This window comes from Guyanagaster necrorhizus (assembly GCF_019112545.1).
Source record: "Guyanagaster necrorhizus MCA 3950 unplaced genomic scaffold BT62scaffold_23, whole genome shotgun sequence".
Lineage (NCBI taxonomy): Eukaryota > Fungi > Basidiomycota > Agaricomycetes > Agaricales > Physalacriaceae > Guyanagaster > Guyanagaster necrorhizus.
This window is the reverse complement of record NW_025064902.1, coordinates 540357-561931: the sequence shown is the minus strand read 5'-3', so window position 1 is coordinate 561931 and position 21575 is coordinate 540357. Positions and strand designations below refer to the sequence as shown.

General features: G+C 49.8%; 11 protein-coding genes and 1 pseudogene across 12 annotated transcripts; 5 read left to right on the top strand and 7 right to left on the bottom strand.

The window, feature by feature from the left end:
- Positions 1-764: 764 nt before the first annotated feature.
- BT62DRAFT_935073 (uncharacterized protein) lies at positions 765-1330 on the bottom strand. Its single transcript, XM_043186851.1, has 4 exons — positions 1244-1330; positions 1081-1179; positions 940-1025; positions 765-891 (listed from the first exon to the last, which is right to left on the bottom strand). The coding sequence occupies exons 1-3, from the start codon at positions 1270-1272 to the stop codon at positions 983-985; spliced, it is 171 nt and encodes a 56-aa protein (XP_043036953.1). The 5' UTR covers positions 1273-1330; the 3' UTR covers positions 765-891; positions 940-982.
- A 970-nt stretch (positions 1331-2300) lies between these two features.
- Positions 2301-2699, bottom strand: BT62DRAFT_1009266 (uncharacterized protein; the record flags this gene model as incomplete). Its single annotated transcript, XM_043177527.1, has 2 exons — positions 2301-2629; positions 2681-2699. 2 exons carry the CDS (start codon positions 2697-2699, stop codon positions 2301-2303), a joined length of 348 nt encoding a protein of 115 aa, XP_043036952.1.
- Positions 2700-3030: 331 nt separating this feature from the next.
- Positions 3031-3628, top strand: BT62DRAFT_1034308 (annotated as a pseudogene; the record flags this gene model as incomplete). Its single annotated transcript has 1 exon — positions 3031-3628. A coding segment is annotated over one exon (337 nt), but the record flags the coding sequence as incomplete, so codon positions are not given.
- Positions 3374-3628, top strand: BT62DRAFT_872628 (uncharacterized protein; the record flags this gene model as incomplete). Its single annotated transcript, XM_043182530.1, has 1 exon — positions 3374-3628. A coding segment is annotated over one exon (255 nt), but the record flags the coding sequence as incomplete, so codon positions are not given.
- Positions 3629-6162: 2534 nt separating this feature from the next.
- BT62DRAFT_996013 (uncharacterized protein) lies at positions 6163-7277 on the top strand (the record flags this gene model as incomplete). Its single annotated transcript, XM_043190558.1, has 5 exons — positions 6163-6285; positions 6379-6483; positions 6550-6622; positions 6821-7028; positions 7060-7277. The coding sequence occupies 5 exons, from the start codon at positions 6163-6165 to the stop codon at positions 7196-7198; spliced, it is 648 nt and encodes a 215-aa protein (XP_043036950.1). The 3' UTR covers positions 7199-7277.
- A 1351-nt stretch (positions 7278-8628) lies between these two features.
- Positions 8629-9378, bottom strand: BT62DRAFT_921939 (uncharacterized protein; the record flags this gene model as incomplete). The annotated part of the gene is made up of 5 exons (XM_043184360.1): positions 8629-8721; positions 8890-8908; positions 8967-8998; positions 9074-9205; positions 9268-9378. 5 exons carry the CDS (start codon positions 9376-9378, stop codon positions 8629-8631), a joined length of 387 nt encoding a protein of 128 aa, XP_043036949.1.
- Positions 9379-10225: 847 nt separating this feature from the next.
- On the top strand, positions 10226-12116 carry BT62DRAFT_1078513 (uncharacterized protein). Its single transcript, XM_043179392.1, has one exon. It carries the CDS (start codon positions 10257-10259, stop codon positions 11748-11750), a length of 1494 nt encoding a protein of 497 aa, XP_043036948.1. The 5' UTR covers positions 10226-10256; the 3' UTR covers positions 11751-12116.
- Positions 12115-13229, bottom strand: BT62DRAFT_1009263 (uncharacterized protein; the record flags this gene model as incomplete). Its single annotated transcript, XM_043177526.1, has 7 exons — positions 12115-12174; positions 12227-12349; positions 12410-12433; positions 12493-12579; positions 12638-13053; positions 13106-13158; positions 13213-13229. 7 exons carry the CDS (start codon positions 13227-13229, stop codon positions 12115-12117), a joined length of 780 nt encoding a protein of 259 aa, XP_043036947.1.
- Positions 13230-13677: 448 nt separating this feature from the next.
- BT62DRAFT_935068 (uncharacterized protein) lies at positions 13678-14852 on the bottom strand. Its single transcript, XM_043186850.1, has 2 exons — positions 14596-14852; positions 13678-14541 (listed from the first exon to the last, which is right to left on the bottom strand). The coding sequence occupies exons 1-2, from the start codon at positions 14747-14749 to the stop codon at positions 14174-14176; spliced, it is 522 nt and encodes a 173-aa protein (XP_043036946.1). The 5' UTR covers positions 14750-14852; the 3' UTR covers positions 13678-14173.
- Positions 14853-15715: 863 nt separating this feature from the next.
- Positions 15716-16872, bottom strand: BT62DRAFT_903030 (Ribokinase-like protein; the record flags this gene model as incomplete). The annotated part of the gene is made up of 3 exons (XM_043183509.1): positions 15716-15873; positions 15950-16494; positions 16562-16872. 3 exons carry the CDS (start codon positions 16870-16872, stop codon positions 15716-15718), a joined length of 1014 nt encoding a protein of 337 aa, XP_043036945.1.
- A 1749-nt stretch (positions 16873-18621) lies between these two features.
- Positions 18622-19634, bottom strand: BT62DRAFT_331787 (uncharacterized protein). Its single transcript, XM_043180530.1, has 2 exons — positions 19291-19634; positions 18622-19227 (listed from the first exon to the last, which is right to left on the bottom strand). The coding sequence occupies exons 1-2, from the start codon at positions 19399-19401 to the stop codon at positions 18796-18798; spliced, it is 543 nt and encodes a 180-aa protein (XP_043036944.1). The 5' UTR covers positions 19402-19634; the 3' UTR covers positions 18622-18795.
- BT62DRAFT_1078508 (uncharacterized protein) lies at positions 19345-21556 on the top strand (the record flags this gene model as incomplete). Its single annotated transcript, XM_043179391.1, has 9 exons — positions 19345-19596; positions 19652-19683; positions 19759-19938; positions 19992-20004; positions 20057-20387; positions 20446-20498; positions 20552-20580; positions 20654-21320; positions 21389-21556. The coding sequence occupies exons 1-9, from the start codon at positions 19456-19458 to the stop codon at positions 21554-21556; spliced, it is 1614 nt and encodes a 537-aa protein (XP_043036943.1). The 5' UTR covers positions 19345-19455.
- Positions 21557-21575: the final 19 nt, after the last annotated feature.

Genomic DNA, 21575 nt, shown 5'->3' with positions numbered 1-21575 from the left:
AATCTAACGTCCTTCAATAGCGCTGTCTCGTGCTGACGGCAAGAGACTGCAGACCATCAACTCGGTGTAACGACCAAGGAACGACTTATCAAAGCACTGTCACCAAACAGAAAGAAAGAGAGTAGGGACAGCCTACCATAATAGAGCAGGACAGTTCGTTGACCGGCCGATATTATATGGTAACCTTAATACCAACAACCGCTTAATTATGCATCGCACATGCCCACTGTCGGACGAAGATCATGCTGGACTGTACGCATGTCTCTCCTTGCATATACTTTAGAGTATCCATTCCTTGGTTTCTTCAAATAACTTCATTGTGTTGGATTCAGCACCAAAATGCATCACAAAAATCCTTTCGTACGTCGATGACTTAGGGTATCTTTGTGATAACGATACCTACATTTAGACAGAGGGAAAGGTGGAAATGAATTCAATGAAGAATCGGTCACCTTCCGGAGGGCTTATGTATCATAAATCGCATCTAACAAGCGCAGTCGAGTTAGTACGGCGCCGGAATTATAGGAGTGTCGCTTACAGGATCCTGTGCCTGCGGGGAATTTAAGTTATACCTTTCTTCTTTCACCAGGACAAGGAGTATCTCACCAAGCGTCGCAGCAACCGCAAGGAACTGCGGGGCCGGATACCAGTGTCAACTGGCGTCCGCATAGGTATCGTGAACATGAACACCTACGATAAAACGTGGCAGGACCGTATGGGAATGACTGCCGACTGTGAGACGATCACAGTTAGGAATGTATAGAGGATCTTTCACGGAACGAAGACGAACACCTCACTATTCTGACAACGTACAAGCTGTGGCATCGATTCCGATTTATCACAGCGCAGATAGAAGGGGACGCACGCTTGCACGCCACACACAATCAGCATCTGGGCTCCTGTCAGACACGGATTGCTGAAGGATATATAAAGACGCACATTGACCAAACGCTGCAGCTAATATGGAAAAGGGGACTCGATCCTACAGATCAACGAGACGAGGAAAAACTGTTACCGGAAAGCTCCTGAAAGTGGCTCGAAATTCAGAACTCGACAGAAAAAAGGCACCGCTTGACGTACCAAATAACTATGAACAAGGCGAGATCTTTTCCGAACGATTCGACAAGGTAGAAATAGAATGCGTGGGTGCTCAGCGCAATATGGAGTGTATCGAGCATCCTGCAGATCGGATTACGTCAAGATACAACCCTCGATATATGTCCCCTTCGTGCGAGCAACGCACCACAAAAAGGCGACCTGTATACAGTCCATGTTGTGTGAACCAAGCCCAATGCGAAAGCTTAGGATCCCGAATCGCGTATCGAAAGAGCCACGGATCGTTGGGAATTTGTTTGTAATAGATAACAGTCTGCAAAATAGTAATTCCATAGAAACTAAGGTGTAGTGTAAGCATCGACGCGAATCCTCTAGGAAATATCACGAACACTACAGCTACGGTGGCACCGATGTAAATTGCGTCGAGTGTCACTCCCATGAGCGAGGGAACATCAGCCAGCGGTATCGGAGTGATCGGCGATGGTATTTGGGGAGCCGGTGTTTGAGGGAGTATCGCGCTGCTTATGTACGAGCACATAGTATCCGGCATTTGGGAACCACATTCGATGAAGGCCTGTATCGGATTGATTTCAATTGACCCCGACAAATAGGGCAAAGCTTCGAATTCATGCCCCTACATGGCAATGAAGCAAGCGAGACCGATATCCACGTCGAAACCATAATCTATGTTGAGTGCGTTGTTTTTGGCGTGAGCGATGCTGCGGGATCTAGTGAATAGGCGCAGGTGGTCATTAAGAGTATTTTTCGTCTATCGTATTAATGATCAACGTTGCTCCACGGTCCAAAGATGTGAAAAGGTCACCATTGGGGTCAGACTCTAACCGATAGAGAGCGTGTCCGTCGAGTGATCACACAAAAATACAACAGACAAGTTTTGCTTTTGACAGTTCATTTCGGATAAGGATGCGACTAGGAGCCAGCATATCAGTCATGTCTGCAGACTTTGCGGTTCCGTTTGATCGTGTTAAGGTTGACATGGTGGTTAGGCTGCTTCCACGTTAGCCGTTCGCCAATATGCAAACAAGAAACGGCGTACCTCCAAAGCGTGATGAACCTATCAGGTCGAATACAGGTTATAAACCCGATATATGCGCGCCATTCCAAAACATAATAGACATCGCAGGAGTACCGTATCGCTGCTGCCTCCGTTAGCATGGGCCCTACGTCAGTAGAGATACACGCACTCAAAAAAGAACTTTTATTTCCAAAAACATGGACATCGCTCATCCGCTCACAAGCCTCCTCACGCCGTCCTTAGGTCGTCCAAACAGAGTACTGCGATAGAAATATGTCCAGGAAGAGGCCATCGTTGGCGTACAATTCTTGTCGTCGTAAACAAGAAAGCAAATACAACGCCGAAGCCATATCCATTGGCTCGGACAACCTTCTGAGCTTGGTCTTAACGCCGTGTCATGTGGTGTATGCACCGTCCACATATTATCGAGTGTAAATAGGCGACCTCTTGACTGAGCTTGCTGAAGCGTTCTTCCCCGCCATGATGGATATGCAGGTTGCATGTGCGCTAGTAGCCGACACGAGCGAGCCGTTACTGCTGTCGTCGAGATTAGAACGCGCCTCTGATTTCAAGCAGAAAATAACGCACTCTGCTGCACCATGACCATTCTGGGGAAAGCCCAGTCACGTATCTTCTGTCATCGCTGCCGGAATATCGTTGCTGGTGAGCGGTGCCTGTGTCGAGAGCCTTCAAGATGATGGTGGACAGTGGCAATTTTTCTACAGCGCTTATAATAACCAAGGCCAGCTAATTCATTGAGAAACATGTCGTATTTGAAGAGAAAAGCGTCCAAGTTACACGACTGGCAGTGATGAAGGATATCATTGGGCAAGAACATGGTGAGTGCGAATGCTGCTTCTGAACTCAGGTGGCCTGCCCTCAAGTCCACGTGTTTGCTTAAGGGGTACCATGTATTTCCAGATAATAATATCACAAGAGAACGGCCAAAAGGTGCCTTTGACTGGGTTTTTCTACGCTACGTCTGACGTGGATATTCTTCAGCTTCCTTCATTGACTCAGACTTACCAAACTATGATCACAACCCTATCTCAGTGTCCTCAGTGCGGGTTCGCGCCATCTGAAAAGCCCCTTCCCAATGGGATCTCCATCGCTCAACTGCAGGATTTTTTTGCCTGTAATGACGCTCCCGTATGCGCCGAACGTGCGGAACTAGAAGCCGTTATCCGTGAGGGAGAGCAGTATTTGGCCTTCCTCCAGCAACGCATATCACAAACCCAGAACACCCTCGACTCACTCTTGAAAGAGCAGAACTGAGCAGTGAAGCACATCGCCGACTCGAAATTTGTCTTGAATCCCGTCCGTCGTTTACCCCCCGAGATTTTGAGCCACATCTTTCTTTCATGTATCCATCCGGACAGCGAGCTGTTACAGTCCAACGATAGCGACACGGATACTTCATTGCTGGACTCCCTCAATATCAAGAATTCTCCGTGGAACTTATCCTATGTCTCATCTCGATGGCGTCAAGTTGCTTTAACCACACCTAGTCTCTGGTCATTCATCCGGCTCCAACTTCACAGATACCAGGGCCACATGCGTTCATTATTCCGTCGAGGAACATATTTGGGAAGGTCCGGTACACACCACCTCACTGTCGCTATCGAGAGCAGTGAAGATACATCCGACCATCCCATTCTTCCCGTAATTCTCTCCACCTCTCCCCGCTGGAAAACACTCTCCATCGGTCTTCCCTTCTCTGCATTCCGCATTTTCAACAACATTTCCGGTTCACTGAGTTACCTTACTTCGCTTTCTGTTTACCTACATGGTGAACCAGACACAGAATCCGAGCCGATAGCCATGATCGAAGTGTTCCGTTTTGCACCGCAGTTACAAGAGTTAGGACTCACAGAATGGGATTGGGGGACCCTCTTTCACGACCTATTTTATTTTCCATCAGAACAAATCATCAAGGTGTCGTTACAGGGTAACAACATGCAGCCCCTCGCCCTCTTACAAAAAGCGCCAAATTTGGTGTATGGCAGATTTTCGGCAGACGTAGATTTCCTCTCAGGCGCACCATCTGACGTGTGTTGGCACGCCCATCTCCAGGTGCTGATCATAACCGAGAATGTCGAGAGATCCATAGCCGAGCTGTTTTCAAGACTCGCTTTGCCGGGGCTCCTCCAGTTACAGATGGAATTCAGTGACACAGGAGAGGATGATAGTATCGTTTTGCCAGAATTCACTACACAGACTGCGCCGGTGTTGAAGCATCTGTGTATACAGATGGAAGATTCAATGACTCGACAGTCAAATGTTGACGCACCTATTGAAGCACACCCCGTTCCTGAGGAACCTGAAACTCGGCGGCAAGGTGGTGACCGATGATGTCTTTCTCCAACTCGGAAGGAAGACAGAGTTTTCACAGTTGGTCCCTCAGCTACGCGGGATAGACTTGAGAGGGTCGACGTTTGAATTTGAGGATGCCAACAGTATCATCGTTGGGATGGTCGCATCTCGAAGCGAAGCCGTTGATGGTGGCACAACCTTGCAGACGCTCATTCTGGATGAGCCATTTTGTTTTGAGGATGACGATCTTTCCGCAAGATGGCACACGCTCTGCCAAGAGAGCCTAGATATTCAGTACGGTGGATGAAAGGCGTCGTGGAAGTTTTTGTTGCATTTATGAAACGCATAGCATTCCCTCGCGGTACCACGTAGATTTGGATAGAACGAATGTGTCACCGGTTATTTATCCAATGATATCTGCCGCATGAGCACCGGACGCTGCGAGTCGTAACTGCGCCGATACTACAGCAATATCAGCACTACGATCTAATTAAAGAAAAAGGCAGGACGTGCGGAGCATCCGCTGATGTACCAACTACGACCAACAAGACGACCAACAAGCCGACCAGTATGACGAGAAGCCCAGGCCCGACGGGCCCCAGCTACACTTTCCGTTCTCAAGGGCATGTCTGTATCAGACCCTTCCTCTACGTAACAGTTCCATACAAGCACTGACAACAATTCATGTGTACCATAGACTCAGGTGCCGATCCATCTGCACACCCAGATATCGGAACATTGCACCCATATGGACCCACATTGTAGGATTTATTGGTCCCCAAATTGTATATATCAGATGAGCGAATAGTGTATCGAGATGAAGTTGAGGTGGCGGAACTTGAGACTGTTGCATGGCAATCAATGAAGTGTTCTGGTTGCAGTCGTGCAGAGAGGAAGAAGAGCCCTGCATGGCAGGAAATGCACAAATGGATCTACTGTAAAGGCAAATCCAAGGTGCACGCCAAATTTTGAACAGACACGGAGGGCAAAAGGAGCAGAGTACGCTGCGATTTGGCACCATATGATATTGACCGTGAATTTCGACATATATTACCGGAAAAATTCGCGTCGTATTCACGCGAGAGACCGGTGGAACCAGGAGCGGGATGGAGGAAAGGAAGCGACTTCGGAGGTCAAAATGTTGACCGAACAACGCGTCTCAGTCAGGTGACGTCCGCATTTTGCCGTTATTCCAGTCACTATTCTCCCACACCGGCCTGACCCAACATATCCGGTGGACCGTGACATGCCGATTTCCTCTCAAGATTGCTATGATAGACCAAACCTTCACGAAAGAACTAACACAGAAGCGGCTCGGTAGGGTCATAATTTATCGGACTGCAGGCCCGGTACTGATCATAAATTTTCACCTTTCCAAATTTCACCATTGTTTTTTTGACACCGGTTTGCCAGGAACAAGGGGCATCGCCCCGCCACCAGATCAGCTCCATCCTACATGTTACACAACTTTAGCGAACCGCGATTGAGGACGCCCAAGGAAAAGACAGAGAAACAGGCGTGACGCTTTTGTAGCTGGAAGGAATTGACGACATCATCGCCCCAATGTTTGCGATTTAGTAGGTCCTGGAATAATCTCATCGGTTCTTTCCAGACAAGGTTAATTCCACGAAGACCTTGGTCAGCTGTACTGAAAGCCGCATCCATCGGTCGTCACAGTTGGCACATCAGGTAATAGCCAGACCATCGTTAGCTTAGCCCCCTCGTTTCCAGGTTCTCCTTACAAATGTGCTCTTACCATGGACGACGTGTTGGCTACAAGTCACGACTCGAACATGACAGGCCTTACGGCCGACTCTGACCCTGTCGACGGAAACGCGTCCTGCGTCCTTGCGCCCGAGGCCACACAGGGCCCTTACTACGTCGACGGGTGAATATGTCTGCTCCAACATCACCGAAAACCAAGAAGGCGTCTACACCTATGTCGATGTCGAACTCATTGATGTATCAACGAGCCTGTCTCGGATGCTTACATCGATTTCTGGCACTGTAATGCGACCGGTGCCTACGCCGGTGTAATCGTGTCTGGCAATGGAAATTCCAACGACCCGACCAATATGGTGGGTTCCTTCAATTTGTCTATTTGGCTCGATCCCTTCATTCCATCAATACCAACTCTCTTGTAGCACAAGACTTTCCTTCGGGGTATCCAAGTCACCAACGACGATGGCTATGCCCAATTCGAGACTATCTTCATTGGTATGTTTTCCTCTTTCCATGGCTTCTCTCCTCTTGACAGTCCATTTCCAGGCCACTACACCTTACGAGCTAACCAGATCCATATGATAGCCCACGGTAACGATACCCTCTTCCACAACGGCACGTTCAAAGCCGACAACGATCACCACGTCGGCAAGTCCAATCTCTTGTCCTCCAGATCTAACCCACTGTTTTGAGGACAATTCTTCTTTGACGAAAACCTGATCACCGTCGTCGAAGCTACCTCTCCCTACATTTCCAATACCCAGCAACTCACCACCAATTCCAACGATTCCATTATAGCCGAGGAAGTCGAGGATGCGCCTGACGGGATTGACCTCACGTCTACCTCGGGGACGACATTTCTGATGGTCTCCTTGCGTGAGTACAACACCACATTTCGTCGGTAAGTCTCTTACTGATGCTCATCCTTGCAGCTGGGGTTCTATGGCTATCGACCTCTCGTCGAGCTACACCACATTGGCCGCTGGTGCCCTGACCGAGGATGGCAGTGTGATGTCTGATACCAGCAGCAGTGGAGGTATGGGTGGCAGTAATGACGCTGCCCTGTCCTAAATAGGTACAGCTCTTAGGATATGTGCCCTAATTTTGATATGCGGATTTCGATTTCGAATCATCATCATTACTTCCTTTGCCCATGATAAGCGAACTGAAGGCGAACAGCCAGACTGCATCGCATTGAATGCATATGCGAGGTTGATGCCGCATAATGAGTTCTTGTGTTGAGGAATTAGGACGAGGGAATGATTCAAGGTATTTTTAATGTTCATCCAGAAGAGTACTGCCGAGCAACATCACGCTGCGGATCATGAGGATGTGTCTTAGACCGTGTGCGCGGCAACCTAAGTAGAAGCATACACACCACGACATCCAGACTCCAATGCAAGCATCAAATAAAATGGCACAATCAATTAGTAGTAGTAGTAGTAGTAGTAGTAGTAGTAGTAGTAGTAGTATCATTTGTAAGCAGTTCCATCATAATATCGAAGAAGAACATGAAGACGGGACTCGAGGGCCTTATAATGGCTGGACATGGCTCTGAATAGAGGTCTACAGTTATCCGATTTGAAAGTCAGAAAGCCTCAAGCCCAAGTCATTGAGGTTGTACATCCTTGCAGACCAGACAGTCATTTTGCTTTGAAGATTCCTCAAGACAAGATATGCTCCACCAGGACTAGACATTCAGTACAACAGATGACAAGCACTGGTGGTAAGTATGAAGTTATCAGGACACAAGCCTGAGTTTCTGGCTTTTTTTCTCCTTTCACATTCTGAGTTCAATGTGGCACATCAAGTTTGGCATTTATCCCACATTATTTGAAATGATGTTGCTCTCTCTAAAGTCCATGCTCAATTGCTTGTTGCACCATCAAAGAAATATGAGCTAGTGGGTTACCTTGATGGTTTATGAATTTTATTCATTTTAGCCAGTAGTCACAGAGGTTCTGCAGAATCTTCTTCTGGTGGATATCTAGATACCCACTCTCTTCAATGTTTCATGCTCAACTGGAATGGCTCTCAAAACTGAGCCTGCCACTTTTTGTCTCCTACACTGGATCTGTGTTTTCCAGGACTGTCCCTCAAACTCATTACTGAAGCAGATATTCATTCATTTGTCATTGCCTGATAAATTCTCCAGGAAGTCCAAGACTATTCTGTCTGGACACTGTGCTTGGACCTTCTTCCCGGTCTCTTCAGATCATAATGCAACCTGTTGTCACTGCTGTGGTCCTCAGGATGGAGCATGGCATGGAATGACAGTTGTTGATGCTCAGTAAGCACAGCCTGGTCGGTTTCAAAATGGAAGTCCTACAAGACTCAGAGAAAAATATGAATGAATGGCAGTCTTGCTTTATGAAAGACAAGCTGACTTGCATTCATAATAGGTCTTGATTGAAAGTTCTCTTGCAGTGCATGTATGTTGAGGTCAGGTTCCATGTATATACAAGCAAACAACATTTTGATCAAGTATAAGGCACTCATAATCATGGTACTATGGTGTTGCTGATATCTTGAAGCTTGGAGGATTCACACAAGAACTTCTCCTTCAATTCTTTGATGTAGCTGTGCACCATCAACTGGCCATCAGCACAATAACACTCATGAGCAATCAGATGCTCCCAACCAGATGAATGTAGGCAATTGGATCAACCATATGATAGCATAAATCACAGTAACCTGGATATGTTTGCACAGCACATAGTTAGAATGTCCCCTGAGCCCATATTCATGTAGTTGGTGCTAACTACTTCATTGTATTCCTTGCTGTATAGATCCAACAGATAAACTAATCCTATGGAAGCCAAACTGAAGGCAAACATACCATTGAATGTATTGACTATGCTTAGTCTTCCTCTGAATGCCACATACACATTGTGAAAAAATGAAATGTTCAACTGCTGATGAGAAAAGGAGAAGTAGGTGGCATACCTGAAGAGAGGCAATAAGGGTGTATATAGTAGCATAAACTAATAACAAGAAATGATTCAGTGTGTCTTTAATGTTGCTCAATCCTGCTGCAGTGAGGAGAGCATTGCTAAGCAGTGTCAGGCTGGAGGTGATCTAGCATGTGAGGAACATATCTTAGACAGTGTGCATGGCAGCCTAAGTAGATATATACCCACCATGGCATCCAGACATGAGTGCAAACTCCAAAGAAAATAGTGTGAATGGATTGTCATAGTAGTAGGAGTAGTAGAAGTAGGAGTAGTCTTCTCATTGGCAAGGGGTTCCATAGTAATGTTAAAGAATAATGTGAATGCAGGACTCAAGGGTTTTATATTATTGTGAGTGGAGTGAGTCTGAGTTCACTACAGCAAGTTGTCTCAAAATTTGATTCAGAACAGGGCCAGAAAAGACACAGGATTCAAATGGTAATTAGACATTGGACTGATTCATAGAGGTTTCAGTTATCAGACTCAAAAGGGAGAAAGTCTCAAAGCAGAGTCATTGAAGTTGTCCAACCTTATGAAGAGGAGGGGGGGTCATCTGCTGATGATAACTATGAAGCTATCAGGACACAAGTTTTCCTTTCATATCCCAAGTTTGATGTAGCATATCAAGTTTGGACTTGATGAACATTTTGCATGTGGGAGTTGGAGGTTTTACAGTGATGCAAGTCTGCAGTGTAACTGCATATAGATATGATGGCCCAATGGATGATGTTAGAATTTTTGACCAACAAAGCACAATGATGAGCTCAAGGCCCCTTCCAAAAGGTGCATTTGGCTGGTGGTTTTTCTATGCTATGTCTACTTTGAATTCTCTTCAGCTTTATTGATCATGCAAGTAATAATCACACCTAATGTCTCAAAGTGTCTATGGATTTCTTTTGAAGATTACCCTGCTAGAAAAGGGGATATACAGACAGATCCACCAGGCCATTGTCTTAAACCCTGAAACTGTTCTGAAAATTTGGCTCAGAGCACCCCTATTTGAGACTTATAAGAATCGGTGTCGATGACACTGTGGACCCTTCATAAATACTCCCCATGTTTTTTCCATGACTCTGTTCCTGCAGGACAACCTTTTTTATTCATCAAGGTGAGCTCTTTTTTTCCCCAGTATTCTTAATGATAATTTGTTTTCTTTAGTCATATACATCTCGGATACCATGGGAGAACAACAATATCTACCCACAGAAATATGGCAGGAGATTTTCATCTGCTGCCTGCCGGACCTTAAAAAAGCCACACATTACATGTATTACCGTACCTCAGATCTCGTCCCTCCGCCTCCATCCACACGCGATGCGCCTCTGCTCCTCTTACTCGTCTGCCGAACCTGGTGGTACTGGGCCCTTCACACCCCCGAACTCTGGGCACGCCTATCCATTAATGTCGACTGGGGGATATCCTACCCACCTCTACCCCAAGTACATTCATGGCTCATGCGCTCTGAAAGCGTCCCTCTGATGTTCTCTCTCAGACAGAACAGCGACTGGGCATCGGACCGCATCTTGACCAGAAAGTTCCTCCAAAGGTTGCTATGCGATATATACAGGTGGCAGCACGTCTCTCTCCACCACTGCCATGATGAGGTGCTCCGCACTCTCGCGGAACACAACAACGTCGTTCCTCAGGCCCTGCGCTCCGTGTACCTATCCTATCCCGTCACTCCACCAACCGTCATGACGCGGGAACTCACCAGCGCCCTCCAGCACCTCACCTCTGCACCGACCTTCTCCAGCCTCATCGTCGTCGGCATCAACATCTTCAGATGCCTCGACGACCCTTACCACATCCACTGGGCGCGGCTCACCGAGCTCACACTCGACGACCTCAGCCACGTCTCCACCTGCCTCACACTCCTTGCGCTGTGCCCTCTCCTCGTGCGCTGCACCATCGGCGTCCGCAACGCCACATACACCCGCCTCACCTCAGCAGCCGAGCAGCACATACACCCACCCCCACCACCAGGCCGCACGATCGCCCTCCCCCACCTCGCCGCCCTCGCGCTCATGCTCCCCGACGTTGACCTCCCCATGCTGTTCGCCACCCCGCTCCACGCCCCCGCCCTTCGCTCGCTCACCCTCTCGCTCGCTCACCGCTTGTCCAACATCGCCGCCACCGCCACCGCCTGGCCCCAGGCCGCCTTCGCAGCGTGGCTTGCACAAACTCAGTGTGTGCTGGCACGCATCACGCTCTGCTACACGCACATGCAGAGTGGTGCGTTCCACGCCTGCCTGGCGCTCCCCGCGTTCGCAGGGGTGCACAAGCTGGTGGTGCGCGAGAGGGCATCGTTCCCCGCAGGCTGGGCAGAGTGCATGTCGCGGGATGCGCTTGCAGCGCTTACCGTTCGGGGCGGGAGGGAGGGGGGGTGCGTGCTCCTCCCGAAGCTGGAGGTGCTGGTGCTGTGGGGGCAGTGTGTGGAGGCGGGGGGCAGCACGGCGCTGGTGGAGATGGTTGCATCACGGTGTCATGCTGGAGGAAGAGGAGGAGGAGGAGGAGTAGCGCGGTTGAGAAAGTTTTCATGGTCGAGGGTGGCGGATTATGATTATGTTGACTTTGGGGATCTCTGTACGCTCAAAGCGCTGAAGGACGGGGGGCTGGAGGTGCATATTTGCAGAGGGGGGGGGAGGCCGAGTTGTGGGTGTTTTTGGCATTAGACCGGCGTTGTCAGAGAAGAACCTTGCTGCTGCTGGTAACGTCGACTTCTGCTCTGACATTTGTGTGGCGTTGTGGGATCTCATCTCAACAGTGTACGTGTCATATTTGAACGGAACGGGTCTAAGCGACACGACTGAAAGATGTCATCAGTGAAAAACGCCGTCAAAAGAAGTCCATAGTCACATGGTCAATTTCTGGACTGAATTCGAGACAAGGCGGAATGTCGGGGTGATACAAATGTCACAATATCAGCCTCAAGGTGTTCTCTGCAAAAGTAGGCAATACATACACTTTATATCAATTCATAGCTAGAAAACATTATAAAAGCAAAGAAAACGTTCGAACATGTATACTGACAATCTTTCACGGACACTCGCTCTCATCGACCTCGATAAACCAGCTACCTACGATACCATCCCTTCCCTATTAAGACATCAGTGCGACATTCTCGGCACAACCCAGCCCGCCAACTCACCTTATTCTCACACGTATCAGGATGGTCAAACTTCTGCCAGGCGAACTCGGAAGGAGTAGAGAAACACATCTCAGCCCAGTTGTCCCAAGGCTCTTGATGGTTGAACAACTTTGCTTCAACCCGCTACAACGATCGCGTCACGTCAGCCCAATGTCGAGCAACCGAAACAGCGATGTGGCGTACCCGTTTATGAGCGCCAAAGCAGTCCTAATTGACCGTGATGAGCATGTACACCGATCAACAGTCTGACATACATGGACGCTCACCTTCTTCTGATGACCCCCCCACCAGGTCTTACACGTCGGCTCGTTGGACCTGACAGTCCAGTGCCCAATAGTCTTTATAGCTCCATCCTGTCGAAAAACAAAATGACTTTTTAATACCGATAAGAGAACCCAGAAGAGAACGCACTATCAGTTCCGAGGTGCAAAGTTCAGGATGATCATATGTGATACCGTGGATATCGATGCTTGTCTTCATGCACCAGCCGTGAGCATCCTCGCTGGCTGGTACATTCAACAGTTCCGCATGATAAATCCTCTTCTCATACCCCAAGCATCGCTTCTCCATCGTCAAATCCCACCATGCCAGTTCTGCACGCTCCCTACGCTCCTCGTCAGCGAGTATCGCATCCTCTTTAGCACGGACGGCATCCTCTCTACGGGCCACAGCATCCTCACGACGGCGTCTACGTTCGGTATCGGTATAGTCACTGACGAGGTGGAAGGCAAGTGCCACGACGACGATGAATGCCAGGACTTTGAGCGTGGCCAAACGCTTTCCACATACAGCTCGTGGCTTCAGCGGGGTGTGTTCATCACTAAGACCTGGTAAAGTTCTAATAAGCGCCGGTATACGAAAGAGAGTGCACTAAAGCACCTGCTTCTTCATTCGGAACCGTACGGTAGCTTGGCGGTGGAGGAGACCATACTCTGTTGCAGTACGATGTCAAGCAATGACAGAAATAGTAGGGTAGAAGAGCTTACCTGGAAGAGTTATACATATCAAGATGATGGTAAAAAGGAAGAATGGCGAGTCAGAATACCGCGTTTTAAGGGGCGATGTGGTTGAATCCCACACTGTTCGGCAGAGGTGCCGTTCGTGCGTAAAATGCATTTCTACCCGGTCTGTTCCCCAGGTTTAAATTCCTGGAGACCCCTTTGCCTGCACGTTGAAAGCGACTGTGTCGCTGCAATAGCCCCCACAAAAAAAAGAAAGAAAAAAAAAAAAGAATACCACCTTTAAAGCCTACAAGTGCAGCGCTTAACTGGCTTATTACGGAAACATCAATCTGCCAAATGGATGTCCGATATCGCCTTCCATCGGCTGAGTCGGTAATGATCTTCACAAGGATGATCACCAATGGGAATTAAGATGAAAACCGTGATCAGAGCGATACTGGATTTGTAGTTGTTAAGAGGCTCAACAATAGTTTCACCGAACATTCATACCTGACATCTCTATCATGTTTCCTGATACATCATCGTGGGCCAGTCGCTTTCACTTCTTTCCGTCCTATTCTGGCGCGAATGACCAGTATTTTTACGTTCTTGGTCACGCAATTCCCACAGACATTGCTGTGTCTGCGGAACATGATCAGCATGTACATCAATTCACTCCCTTCCTACTTAATATTTCCCAAACCAATGTCTGCCAGCATTCCCCAACAACTCATAGATGCAATCATTGGCTAGCTGAATGATCCCCTAAAATCCTGCTCCCTGGTCTCCTGTGCCTCCTCCCATCAAACTCACCAATATCATTTTTCTCAGTCCTCCGACTTTCCGGTTCTACATCTTGCAAAAGATACGTTCGACTCGCCTTAAAACCTCCATCATCTCATATCCCACTGTTCGCGAAACGAATCCGCCTATATGGCAGCTAGAGCCCAGCCGAAACTTTCCACCTGTTCGACAGTACGACTAGGGCTGGGATACCTTCTCATTCCTACTCATCGATCTCTCCAGACCATACAGAATTGTCCAGCTTTCTCGGCTTGAGCATCCTCCTTGAAGGGTCACGCCAGCTGCGGCACGTTTCCGTCAATTGCTTGCTACTGAATGGCAGCCATGGCATGCCATGCAGACATAATACCCGCTTATATCGACACTTCAAGCAGTCCGCTCGACGGATTGCAGCGGTTTTGAAAGGCTTAATTTCCGGGACACGCGGATTTATCTCGTGCAATATACCTTTCACTGGAGGCATAAAAGTGATTCGATCATTTCGGGTATCAGAAAGGACGACAAAGCCTGCCTGAAACTGCTGCTGTCCACACCGAAGCACTTGCACATTATCCAAGAAATACATCCTGGGTTGGTTAATCTCAATGCAGATTTCTTCATTTTTTTTTCTCCAACCAGTCGTAGGGAATCCCGAACAATTATCTTCCCGGTCGATGTATATATCAGCGCCTTTCAACATCTGACACTCGGCCTCCCAAGATAGAGCCACATGACATTCGTCTCGTCTCGTCCCGTGTTTTCCAGAACTGTCTGTCGCTCGAACTTGATATGTATCCATCCATCGATTATTCTGGTTTGGACGCTGTGTTTGGACCTGGGCATCCTGTTCCCTGCAGATCACCGTGCGCTCTTTCAAGGTCCATAGTTGTCGTCAGCGCGGCCTGGTCAGTCTCGAAATTGGAAGTCCTGAAGGACTCGGAGAAACAGCGGTGCGAAATCGCATGTATGCTTTAGGCGGGTCAGATGCATAATAGATCCTGATTGAACGTTCTCTTGCAATGGGTATGTGCATATTGTCATAAGCAAACACGGTGCTGACATCTTGACTCTTGACGAACTCATACCCGACCTTCCCCTTCAATTCATCGACGTTAGCTGTGCGCTACGCACAGGCCATCTGCAGGGAGCACATTTATGAAGACTCCAGATACTCACTCCCAACTGGGTCAACCACACAGACGCACAAATCGCGGTAACATCCCCCCCCACCCCGCAAGTACAACGACACCTACACTCAAGGCCAGGGAGGAGCAAGCGGTTGCATGGTAATATCGAAGCGAAGAAAGAACGTAAAGGCGAGACTCGAGGGTCTCATATTATTGCTTACAAGTCGCGCGCGGGCATGCTCTCGAAATTTGATCTCAGAAAGCACAGCCACAAAAAGCCACAGGGATTCAAATAGGCTCTGAAATAGAGGTCACAACTAGAAAACTGAGAAAACCCCTCGAAGCGCGGAGTACGTCGAACCTTGCGGACGGGGGGACGGTCATTTTGGATGGACCCCCCCTTTTGCTTTGACGATTCAGGACGACAGGTGACAAGCGCTGGTGGTAAGCACGAAGCGAGTTTCCGTTCTTTTCTCCTTTCACATCCCGAGTTTGATGTAGCGCACGCATCAAGGCCAAACCCACCAGGATAAGGACTAGCCATCCATGCGGTGTACGCCTCCACGTCAAACAAAGGCATACATGCATCTTTTACTCGTTTATACACAAATTGTCTGTAGGAAAGTCAGCGTAGACTCTCAACGAGCCCATCCATACTCACCACGGGACAAATACCTCTCCAACCGCCACCGCGGACACTCCCCATTCCAAGTCTCCTCCCCCGAGCAGAACAACAAACTCGGCAGCCCAGGCTGCTGGACGACAAACGACGCCGACACCGCACCATACGCCGCACCTGCATTGAATTTTTTTTGTCAAACGTTCAGCCCAACCAACCACCCCACCCACATTTACGTTCGGTGCGTACGTACCAAGAAAGACATCATCCCCCGCGAGCGCCATTGCCATCCCGGCGCACAAGCCCCCCAGAAAGCTGTTCCCCGCACCCGTCGTGTCGCGGACGTTCTGCGACGCCTCGTCTGTCCAGTACGGTGGGAGCCACCGTTTCGCGCACGCGCCGAGTGCAGGATCCATATTCGCGACGAAGCATCCGCGCGCACCAGCGCGAACGACGACGGTCCGTGCGCCGAGTCGCGCGTATGTCGACACGAGGGCTTCGATGGACTCCCCCTCCTCCTCCTCATCGTGGAAGAACGACGCGAGCTCCTCATGGTTGGGCGAGAACACGTCGACCAGGGGGAGGACCGACTTGAGAGCGGAGAGGTGCGCAGGGCCGCAGGCGAGGGGGAGCGGCTCGTAGATGATTTTGGGACGCGGCGCTGAGGGCGGCAAAGTCGATAGGGACGCGGAGAGATCCGTGGGCGAGCAGCAGAAGTGTAGGTATCCTGCGCGGTGAGCCCATGACGCGACTGGCTGGAGGCCACCACCACCACCACGGGGGTTGAGGTAGCGGAAACTGGAACAACATAACACGTCAGTTGGATGGGGGTGGGGGGGAAACATCAGCGTACGCTGCGACGAACCTCCGCGCGCCTCCTGGCGTGTACACAATCTCCGTTTCGAGCATCGCCTCCTCCGAATCCTCGTCCCACGCCCACATCACCCCGCCGAACCGCTCTAGCTCGTCGAGGAACGTCGTCGTCGTCGTCGTCTTCGGCACGCCCCGCCTGGAGCAGCCAGTGGGGAGCCGGATCGTTTCGGGGGGGAGCCACACGCGTGCGCCGATCGCGGCGTATAGCGCGCCCCCGCCCAGGTGGCGTTCGGTGCTCCCATCGGGGCGGTGGATGTTGTCGATGAGGATCGTACCGAAGGTGGCGAGAGTGAGGGAAGTCATAGATGGATCCCTCCCCCCCACCCCCCCCCGCTATCTCGTGTGTTTTGGTGATGTGATGATAGGCCGCGGCCGAGGTGCGATGTGTCTTTCCCCTATAGTCTGGCCCCGGCTCCGTTCAACTGCAAAGTGTCGGGGCGATTTTTTTTTTTTCGTCCTTGATGTCAAGTGGTCAATGGGAGCCTCCACAGGGTCCAATAGACCGTAGAACGTACACGGTATGGGGTGCTTGTCGTAACAGTTTGGTCCAGATTCCAACCGTGCCATGGAGAGAGAGGCCTACTTTTATCGCGATCCATCATGTCATGTTTCGATGCCTTGCGGAGCCTGGAACATGTGTCCCGCAATAGGTTTCTTCTGGACGACGACAGACACTCGGCATCGTAGAACGTGGGGTTATCTCGTCGATACCCATCGAACACAACAAAGTTGGTGATGGTCCGTTGATCAAGGACCAGGGTCCTATCCCTGTTCGTTCCGTGCCCGGCGGGCCGGCTATCGATTGGGTGGATGGGTGGGTGTGGGTTCCGCTTCCTGATTTCATGGTGCAGGGATATCAGGATATCAGCACAAGGTCATCAAAGAACTGCCAGTGATGAATGACAAATGTAGACTCAACGGAACGAGGTGAAGCCTTCAGTTCAGATTGATCTCATAGCGTTAGACGAACACTCTGGTGATCACAAGTTCGATACCACTCCATGGCATAAACTCGACAACAAGGAAGAAGATCTCTTTACGACATGCCATGTGCAGAAACCGCTGAGAGAGTTTGCCCAGATTGAACATTTGAAAGTTTTTTTTAAATTTCAGAACTGTGCTTCGTTTAGCGCTGGTTGACATTAGGCGCCTTGTCATAATGGTTAGTGCCTGCCTATCGGTGACTATATACCCGGCTCTAGTAAATTTACAACTGCTACTTGCTCCTCTGACCACGGGGGGTTGTGGCTCGAAAGGGGCGGTCTGACTGCTCGACGTGGTTGGTTATCACACCGAGCCCGAGACGCGCCTTTGGGCATGACATTTATATAACCGCGTAGGTTTTCTGATGTTTTAGGGTTTGGGTTTCCAGGTACGACGCTAATTAGCAAGGTATAAACGTGGACCCATAACGCGCGATCGGCCTTCGGGCACGGGTAATTAGGTTGGTCTTCCGGTCGTCAGTTTACGCCGGTATAATTGAGCAAAGTCAAGTACAGTCATATTCTGTCATGGTGGTGGTTAAGGAGTTTCATTTACGGATTGGTAAAGTTTTACGTGCTATGTAAGGTGTATCGCCCTCATGACACCATTGATCTGAGGTGGTGTCGTCATCAGGCCATCCAGGGATTGTCGTCGTCACCAAGACTGTTTACGCTAAAGAAGCTACCTGTATCTTGGTCTTCCGGGACAATCCGAAAGCAATTTCCTGCGCAGAAGCTCGCTCGCTTAGAACACGGCTTCCAAGGCCCGAGAGCGAACCAAAGTCGGAACGAATGGCTACAGCATACACTTGAGTGTACTCACGCAGGCTTGAACTGTACGCAGGGAAGGGACGTCCTACCCGAAAGAACCGGGAAGCCAACACGGTCGCCAACATGCACCGATGTCAATATCGACAAGACCAACATTTAATTATAGCCACCCAACTCTGTTCAAGGTATGTGCTCATGCTTCGAACAGTGCCGGAGAAGTATCTCCAAACCACTGATGGCGAGAAATAAATCTGGAAGGAGATGCAATAGTGTTTGAATCTCCACGGTGCCACGGTGCCAGCCAAAAGTTTTTTTAACGTTCGGGGCCATGCGCGCCCACGCCATGCTGATTTCTCCGTCATCGATGCTTGGAAATACCATTTCGCTGGGAGGCCGGTGCTCGTCGTGTTCTCCCGGGACTGTTCCGAGCAATGAGATCTGGTGGAATGGACTCGGGGCCAAGTCGAATGAATCAAATCACACGCTTGCGTCGCCCATGCCCCTGGGCCAGGTCGATCAGGATGAGGCTGTGCAAAGATTTGCAGAAAGCCCGCTCGGAAGAAATTCTCCGGTGTGCTGGTGCTGGTGCTGGTGCTGGTGCTGGTTGGAGTGGGCTATACGTGCACCAATCAAAAGGCAGTTGAGCATGCGCGAGGGAGAGACTGCGAGGCTGACCTGCGGCAAAAAAAAGGTTGACGTCCCGATGGCGGGTGTTGAACAAAGACTCATTGTGAGTCAGTGGGGGGTGATCCTCGATGAAAGATGGCTCTGATTCGTTCGCATGATGAATTAGAGAAGACGAGAGAAAATGTCGGGGGTAGGCATGAGAGTCCCGAAGACTTGATCCGATGTTGTTGCCGGCATGCGGAGAAGGCACAGCAACTGTTTGATGTTGCCGCGCCTCCTGGGTGACAGAAGTAAGTAAGTATAAGCACCCACTAAAAGAGAGTTGTTATGCTCGATGCACCTCATGACGCAGGGGGGGGGGGGGGCCTGCATCTCCAAGAAAAAGAGCTAAGCTCGTGATTGTGTGTCGGAGGAGAATCCATAGGCCGAATGCTCTAGATGGACGAAGCATCCGACAAAGATGGAACCAAAATGAGTCAGAGAAAAATGACGGGCTTACGAAGCAATGAGGCTGCTAATGAATGAGGCGACCCCCGAAACTCTGAGAGAACTGCGTCATAACGATCCTGGCGGCGCCGTGCGCAGCGTGGATCATCGTGACGGCGAAGCGTTCAACATCATACGGACGAAGATCCGAGAAGCTCACGTGACACGTCTGTTTATAGGTTTCCATATATATCCTAGACCGGGCTGTTCGGTAGCAATCGTCGACTTGGTCGAATAACTGCTATCAGTGAGACACAGCATTGTTATTCAAGGTTTTCCAACAGATTCATAATGCTTGGTGACTGCGGGACTCGGCTCCAAGATCCGCACGAGAGCCTTCCGGCACTTTCTCCGCTCTATATAAGGGCTCTTACAAAGTACAACTTGAAACCTTTTACTTCTTGCCTCCGCCCTTCAAGGCTGCCCCGCCCGCCCTTCCCATGCAGAAGCTTACTACAGAATCCAAACCTTTGAAGCGCGGTAAAGCTTGTCTCACTTGCAGGTGTGTCTGCTGCGTCCTTTGTCCTCCCTCGGTGTACTCACACATGATTCCAGGTTTTTAAAGATCGTGTGTGCATGTGCCATATGCCTCCATATGTTGTTAATTTTTCATTAACCAGAAATGTGACGGCACAAAGCCGGTCTGTGGCCCCTGCCTCCGACATCCGAAGGACGACCCTTGCGAGTACGCTGACAGTCCTCGACGATCCAGGACAAAGGTCCTAGAAGATCAGGTGGCGCGACTCGAGGCTAGGCTGAAAGATTTGGAGCAGCCGGACCAGTCTCCATCTGTCACCCTCCACGACCCGTACTCCAATGATCCCTACCAGAACGTGCAGGTCCAAAGCCTCGCCGGTTACGCCCCATCTACCTCCGACACCTTTGCCCAAAGTCCTTCCTCTCCATATTCGGCGTCGACTTCTTTGTCAATAACATCTACGCCGCCCCCAGGTGATACACCCTAATTTCCTCAGCCGCTCGCTTAGAAGAAGCTCATCTTATTAAAAAGGTTCGGCTTCACCAATTTCATCTCGGACGGACGCGCCACCCTTCAACGTTCAAGTGCGCCATTTCTTCGTTCCCTGATTTTGTTTTGAATCTGACACGGTCCGTAGGAACCATCAACGCCAGTCATACGGGACCTGTAAGTCTTGTCCACATCTATGAAAAAAAAAAAAAAAAGAAAAAACAGTTCAATCGATTAATTGCGTCCCTAGTCTTGATCTCTTCTTTTCTTATTCCGCCTACCTAGGCTTCTTCCTCGACGTCACACGATTTTACAATTCGGCCGTTTTGCCTCTGCCGCTCGGTCACCAGTCACGGCCCAGTTCATCAGTCCTCTCCGCTGTTTACCTTTGGGGATCTCATTTGTCTTCCCAACGAGACCAGAAAGGAAAGGAACAGTCCGTATGGGCCCATCAACACCAGTACCTTGCCAGCGCTCTCAAGCACGTATCAACAGGTCTTACAAACACCCACCCGGACAGATTCCTACACACGATTCAAGCAGAAGTCCTTCTCGCATACTACTTCTTACGAATAGGCAACTTCCTCGAGGCGCGACGTCATACCGGAGATGCAGTGTCTCTCGCAGTTGGCTGTGGGTTACACAGACTACGCTCTGAGGCAGCTTGGCGGCCTCCGGCCATTTCTGTTGCTTCGTTCATACGTAATGGAGTAACGACAAGCACCACCACGACGCTTCCTCCTCCGCGCGACAGCATCGAGGAGGGTGAACGGATCGACGCGTTTTGGAATGTCTTGATTTTGGCCAAGACTTTGGCGATAGCGCTCGACTGTCCCACGGACGTCTGTGGGACCCTCGAAGCCCCTGGGTTTCAAATCGATACTCCGTGGCCTCTAGACCAAAAGAGCTACCAAGCGGTGGGTGTTTTTTTCATTCATTTCGTCTATTATCGTTTCCGCAGCAAACTGACTCATAGAACCCACAGGGCATATTACCGCATCCCACGACGTGCACCGTGCACACCTTCTTGCACCCAACGCCTAATACCGATACGCCGGGCTCCCTTCTAACGCTCACCGCTCAAGCATCCATTTTGCTACAACAAGTGACATACTTTGCGGGCCAGTCTAATTTGGGTGAGAGTCACGAGTAAAACTCTTTTTCAGCTGATA